Genomic DNA, 7,173 nt, shown 5'->3' with positions numbered 1-7,173 from the left:
GCTGGGAGCACCTGCTATCGCAGGACAGTGGAGCTTCGATTAACCGTTGCACCACTCCGCTAGGAGAGGTACCACGACTCCCAGGTATCTATGAATGTAAAGTAGAGAAAGGCCTTCTGCATATACGGGAGTTAACCCATTACGCTATAGCCTCATACCCTTAAGGCGGATTTTAAGTCTCCTCGCCAGTTTTGTAGTGCTGTTGACAAGCGCACAATTTTAGAAAAAAGCCCCAGCTTCCGCAATGCAAAAGCGGCTCAATTTAAAAGGAGTGAAATACTCGTAGATACGCTAACTCGCTCGCTGGTGCACCAACTGCACTACGGACATCCTAACGCACGTGTAGATTAAAACGTGTGCTTATATGAGAGGTGTATGCATTATTCACGTGACACTTCGGGAATTAATTTTGTATACTTCACCACTGCAATTTTCGATGAAGGAATGCGGTTTCAACCGGTGACATGCCGAAAACGAACAGTGCGAAAGATATATCATTTAGATGTGAATAATGACTAGGTTCGACTAGGAGGCCAAGTAAGCACCTGTGTTACTGAGCCTTGTACATTCACGGGGTTATTATTCCACACGATTAATTAAAATGAACATAACTAAAGGGAACAAGGTGCTGCCCACCTTCGGCAGCCCATTAAAAGCAGTGGGGCAGGATACGTGATATGATCATATCTTCATATTAATGTCTGTCCAAGCTGTGAAGCTTCCATAATGTTATATCTTTTGTAGCGTCACCTGATTTTAGTTCCCTCGATCAAACGATTCCCTTGGAAAAAAACAGCAAAACAGGCTGTGCACCTACCATATTTGTTAGTGAATAAATTCTTCACATTTCATATATTCTTGTCGCTTGTGAAAAAAGAGAGGAGTTCGAGTAGCTTAAGCGGGATTGCCAATTGTGAGGGTAAGTCGGATATGCTGCATTGCTGGTAGGCGACTGAAGTTACCAAAAGAACAAAACACTGTGCAGAACGCATGAATCAAAAAGACAAAAAGCTTCCTTTTATTAACCACACCCTCCCCTGATTCATGATTACAGTAAATTTTGTGGTTTTACTATGCCTCAGGAAGTAAGCTTTCACCAAAAAGAACAGCGCTGTTTGGAGAGATTATATATTTTTTTCTTTTCGGTTTGGACAGCAACAGTTGTGAGTTCTTAGAAAATTTCAAATCGTACAAATGTGAGTATGAATACTCCGTAATTAAGCACGATTACAACAGAACTTCTGGACGATACATTTATTTCAAAACAAGTATCTGCAACGTAGATATCTCAGGCGTATTTTACTCACGAGGGACGTGCCTACACGCATGCAACGGTAAGTACTTAAATGGTATTCTGAAGCAGTACGTCTACATGGAACTACCGCAGCCTTTGAGTGACTGTAAGAATGATGGTCTGCCTTCTGAAGAAGAGCCTTTACGGGCTACGACAATCTGGAAGGGAGTGGAACCTTGCTTCGGACAAAATGCTCAAGTCAGAAGGGCTGACAAGGTCAAAAGCAGACAAGAAGAACCTCATCGTAGGAGTCTACGTTGATGACTTGCTGATCATCGCAGAAGATGAGAAAGATTGCCGACTTCAAGAGCCGCTTGGGTCAAGTGCTCGATGCAAAATACTTGGGTGAGGCTATCTACATTCTTTCCATAAGACTGAAGAAAGAAATAGATGAAAAACTAACACTGGACCAGATGGCCTACGCTAACGACATATTGGAGACGTTTGGCATGTCAGACGCAAAGGGAGCATCGTCCCCTTTGGATCCTGGAAACAAGTACCAAAGAGGAGACAACAATAACTCAAATGAGGACCTACCTCGCAAGTACTGACAAGCAGTTGGTGCATTGCTTTACCTCGCCGAAGGCGCAAGGCCGGGCTTGGCTTTTGCGACTACTTACATGAGCCAGTTCAATGAACATCCCACAGAAGAACATTGGAATGGGATAAAGCATATTCATCGCTATGTGAAACATACAAATAATAATGCACTAGTCTACCAGAGAACTGGGAAGTGCATACAAGCCTTTTGCGACGCAGACTGGGCTAGTGCTGCGATTTCCTGGAGTAGCAAGAAGCAGCGAAGCACTGCATTGTCAACATTCGAAGCAGAATATGTAGCAATGTGTCATGCTACAAAAGAGGTAATGCGGTTCCAAAATCTCATGAAGGAACTTAATGCACACAAATTCACGCACGAACCACACATTTTAATTACTGACAACCAGGGTGGAATTGCGCTTGCGAAAAGCCAAGTTACTTCAGATTGAAGCAAACACATTGACCTCAAGTATTATTTCCTGTGAGAAAAGGTCGAAGAGGAAAAGTTACAATTCCAGTACGTCGAGTCGTCGAAGAACTGGGCTGACCTCTTCACTAAGCCCTTAAATGGAAGAACGACTCTCAAGCACTGTGAATGTTTGGGCATCAAAAGTGTGGGCGTGTTAGTAGTGTAATGGCCAGTCACGAGATGGCGAAATATATCAGTTGGTGCGCCCTCGCCGTTTCACCTTTCCTTTTCTCTGTATGTGTGAATAAAAAAATGGCAGCTTGACAGTGTGTGTCGTTTCGTTGGCTTCGTGCCAAATCCACTCAATCCGCGACTCCCAACGATCTGGTCACCCTGCGTACTCAACAAAACCAACAGTGTCATCATTATCTGCAATGCTCCTTCGGCATAGCCGCTTCCAAGAGAACGGATGTCTAATACACCTTCCTTCTTTCTTTCTTTCTAATTCTTTCTAATAAACCTTAGTTGCGAGTCAGCGCTTGTAGTGTCTTCCCTCTTTCTGTGTTTTCTGTCTTAGTTTGCGCTGTTTTTTCCACCATGGATGTCTAAAACTTCGAACGAGATCTCGTGTCCAGGAGAACAAGAAGACGACGTTCGATGTTTAGCTCTTCTTCTTTTTCATATGGTGAAGAAGACGAAGAAGAAGCTCGTGAGCCAACCCCTGCCGTTACTCAATCGAAACCCAGCACTCGAGCTCTCCGGTTGCTGTCTCGCCTGATCCTGCTACGACTACCCGTCGGTCTTCTCTCTACCCAGGTGCACCCTTACTTGGCCGAGGTCCACCTACCCATCCTTGCCCCTCCAGTTCTACCCAGCTTAGGACCATCCACTCGACAGCGGCCAGTGCCACCACCACCCCGTCTCGACTTCTACCAGGTAACGGTCTCAGAGAAGGCTTAGGAGCGACAGCTTTAGCGCGTATGAGGTCCTGGTCGCGGATGCCGCTCCCGCACATTATTGGAAGTTAACAACCAGCTCTGTCTTCATGATCGCTAAACCAAGTATTAGCTCGAATTTTATCGAGCCCTCCGCTACACCGTTGTGTTTCATCAGTCCTGTAATTTGAGATTTTAAAGTCCAAAGTAGAATACGTCAACGAACGTGACTTGACGGAAGATGATCAGTCCCTGTAGATGATAGTTGGACGATCCACTGGAGAAGCGCATGTACCAACACCAACCCGGTCTCGACTTCTCCCAGGTAACGGTCTCAGAGAAGGCTTAGCAGCAACAGGTGTACCGCATATGAGGTCTAGTCGCGGACGCCGCTCCCACAGTGGTGAAGGTGGCCTAGTCCTCTGTGCCACAAAGCTGTGTCTGGTATTTGCCGTCTTCGTCGACATTGTTTCTTCCTTAACAGAGTACAGTCGTCCTTCTCGAGTTGCAGTAAGCATCAGTTCACCAGTGTCCTTTGTAACTTCGGCTTTGCCCCCGGCGAACGTCACATGCAAACCTCGCTCTTCAATTCTTCCGACTGATAGTAGGTTGCCATTCAACTCGGGCACATAAAGGACATCTAGCGTGATGAATGACCCACCACACTCTTCAGAGAGTTCAATCTGAACTCTTCCTTTCCCCATGACACTCATGGATTCTTTGTTTGCAGTTTCCACTCCAGACTCGCATGGCTTGAAGTCGGGGATCTTTGACTTGTGCGATGTCATGTGAACTGTAGCACCGCTATCAAGATGCCACACATGAGGAGGCGGTGTTATCACATTTTAGGCACATAAAGCAATCTGTGTTGCAATCTTTGCCTGTGATGAGTTTCTCTTCTTCTGGTCACCCCCTTCATCTTGAAACTGGTGACAATCTTTGGCTATATGAACAATTTTGCCACAAGCAAAGCATCGCACCTTCTTCTTTTGCATACTTGAGGTACACTGACGAACTTTCTCGTCCTTATTGACAGTGAAGAGATGATGCACCTTGTCACTGCGTTGCTTGCTGTCAGTCCTTAATCGAGCTTTAGTGACTAGGGCCTTTGTCTGATTTTCTTCGTCGCTTAACCGATCTTGCTCAGGACGCAGCTTTCTCTTTTCTTCGAGCAGCAGCCTTGTATTCACTGCTTTGGTCGAGAGGGTTTGTTCGTCTTGCTCCAAGTCCAAGTTGCCAAGTTGCCAAAGTTTGAAGGCAGTAGCGTGAAGAAACGGGTTTTCTGACGGATGATCACCATCATCATCAGCCTGACTACGCCCACTGCAGGGTAAAAGCCTCTTTCATATCTGTCGAATTATCCCTGTCCTTTGCCAGTTGTGGCCACCGTAACCCCGCAAACTTCTTAATGTCATCCGCCCACCTATCTTTCTGTCGCCTTCTGCTATGCTTGCCTTCTCTTGGAATCCACTCCGTTACCTTTAACGACCAGCGATTATCTTGCCTTTGCATAACATGCCCTGCCCAAGCCCATTTCTTTCTCTTCATTTCGACCGTTGGAAGCCATTACCCAGCGTTTCGTCTCTCACCCACTCCGCCCGTTTCTGATCTCTTAACTTTACGGCTAGCATTACCAGTGTCGGCAGCACAGACATAAGCTGTGGACTGTAGCATTATCATCACCATTTACAGGCTCGCGCTAAGATTCCGAGCGGCGGCAGCCTCAAGAAGACACGCGGCACGAGCTTCTGGGACAGCTCTGACCTTTTCTGCTGGATTAGCGAGAATGGGACGGCGCCATGCAGGAGATCCCGACGCCCAAGCCCGACGAGTCGACGCTCATCATCGACGTGAATCCGCTGCACAGAGTCCCTCTCGTGTTCCTCAACCTGCTCATGTTTGCCGTGAACTGCATGGTCGTCTTCGTATGCGTGAGTGAACACAAATACGCCTCTGCGTCGCGAAGCCACCGCCGTGGTGGCCTAGTGGCTTGAGCACCCACTTCGCATGCGAGAGTTGCGGAGTGCGAGCCCAGTGCCGAAAGGTTTGGTTTATGTGGGTTTAACGTCTCAAAGTGACTCGGGCTTTGAGGGACGGTGTAGTGAAGGGCTCCGGAAATTTCGATCACCTGGGGTTTTTTAACGTGCACTGACATCGCAGAGTACACGGGCCTCTAGAATTTCGCCTGCGTCGAAATTCAGCCGCCGCGGCCGGGATCGAACCAGCGTCTTTCAGGTCGGTAGCCGAGCACCGTAACCACTGAGGCACCGCGCCGGAGCATCCCAGTGCCGAAAGGTGCCCAGATGTTTCCACTGAGTGCGTGCTTTGTCGCCACAATGTCGCCAAAAGTGGTCGACTTCATTTTTGAGTGGCATTCGGCTATAGCAGTTAATTAGGCTTCCAATTTCTAAGGGGTCCAGAAGTGGAAGGAAAAACAAGGGGCATGCTGGCTACGGAGTGGGAACTCGAGAATGGGTGCCTTGAATGATCATGTAGCCCAGGTGGGCACAAAGGTCAGTGCCTTCAGTGTGGACTGGCAGCATGCATCTATCGAATGAATCCGGAAGCCATGCTAAAAGGAAAGCGAGGAAAAATTGAAGTTTGCTTAGCTGCATGATAGTTTGCCGCCTTCAAGGACAGGGTTAGAAGTAGAGGTATGGGAGAAGCATTTGCTCCGCAGTGGAGGTAGTTAGGCTGGTGATGACTGCGAATGAAAAAGACGCTACTTTTACTGTTAACGGTGGTGATAGAAGCTAGAATAGGTGATGAAAGGAAATACATTTCTCGCGGCGACACCTGCATTTTAAAACAACATCGTTAAGGGTCCCGACAAGCGCAAAACCTGGTGTCATCGGCGTCGGCGAGATGAGGGGAAAATCCCATGAGTAATCCCCAGGAGTGGTCATGTGACGTCATTGCATTTTGCACACCCGAATATGTACAAACTGCCCCGTGGCAGGTGACAGTTAAATTACCGACTTGTCGCCAGAAGTTGCTCGGGAAGAACAATCTGGGTCTCACAAGCCCTAGCGGTGGCTGTATTTGATACAACCACCTGCTGAGGCAGGGGCGCATCGCTTAATCGCTGCACCACTGGGCTAGAAGTGGTATGTGGAGTCCCAGCCATTTAGTACTGTAAATAATGACCAATTCCGCACACAAGTGCATTAACCCATTAACTCTACCACGCCATACCCTTTATACAGACCCTAAGTGTCCCCTCCAAATTATAACACGGAAACCACTGTACGTCAAGACAGTTTCTACAGTGCGAATCCTTGAGGGTAAGCTGCGCCGCTATATTATCTTCCAGACGGTGATTGCGGAGTCTTTTTCTGTCTTGCCATCGCGAGTTTCAATCGAAAGATGGGGTAGTTTTCCACCCATTTTTCTCAGCGATACATGCATCTTTTGCTGTCGGACAAACACCAAAATATGCAGAAATAGCCACAGAAAACAGATATATAGAGAGAACGGAATTTAATGAAGTCGTTCTTAGTGTCCTTATAAGCTAAAAACGGCCGACAAAAGAACGATGACGGACGTGCTCATCGTTGCACAGAGTCTGTCACACGTTCCCTGTGTCACAGGTCGTCTCCATCGTGGATCGTCGAGATGAGATCTCCTTCAGGAATCGCTCCCTGCTCGTCAGCTTCATGGTGAACATCGAGGTGACGGTGCTGTTCGTGTCGGGCATGCTCCTCTTCATCAGCTTCATGGTCTTCATGGGGGCCCTGCGCGAGAGCGTGTACTTCCTCACCTGGTACATCCGGGGCATCCGCGTGCTGGTGATCTTCAACGGGCTCTTCATCCTCGGCGCCTTTCTCATCAACTTCTCCGGCGGCAGTGTAAGCGTAGCTTTGTGCATGTCCGGGATGTCGTAGCGGCTGCATTTCTGTTCAGAAAAAGAATATTAAAATTGGCTTTTTAGGGTACGACACAACGCAGTAACACACATATCTCGGTGGATGCACAATCCAGGTCGTAAAGGAAGG

The 7,173-nt window shown here is 47.7% G+C and overlaps 1 protein-coding gene across 1 annotated transcript in view; it reads left to right on the top strand.

Annotated features, from left to right (window-relative positions):
* The first annotated feature begins 5,091 nt into the window (after nucleotides 1-5,091).
* LOC149345723 (tetraspanin-33-like) overlaps nucleotides 5,092-7,173 on the top strand; it is a 29,272-nt gene continuing 27,190 nt past the window's right edge. The window contains exons 1-2 of the mRNA XM_089585279.1: nucleotides 5,092-5,109; nucleotides 6,769-7,026. Coding sequence (XP_089441405.1) covers nucleotides 5,092-5,109; nucleotides 6,769-7,026 — 276 coding nt within the window. The remainder of the gene's footprint in view (nucleotides 5,110-6,768; nucleotides 7,027-7,173) is intronic.

This window comes from Amblyomma mixtum, chromosome 4 (assembly GCF_055824585.1).
Source record: "Amblyomma mixtum isolate Tamu chromosome 4, ASM5582458v1, whole genome shotgun sequence".
Classification (NCBI taxonomy): domain Eukaryota; kingdom Metazoa; phylum Arthropoda; class Arachnida; order Ixodida; family Ixodidae; genus Amblyomma; species Amblyomma mixtum.
The sequence above is the reverse complement of the archived record's forward strand: the minus strand, read 5'-3'. Positions and strand labels throughout refer to the sequence as shown.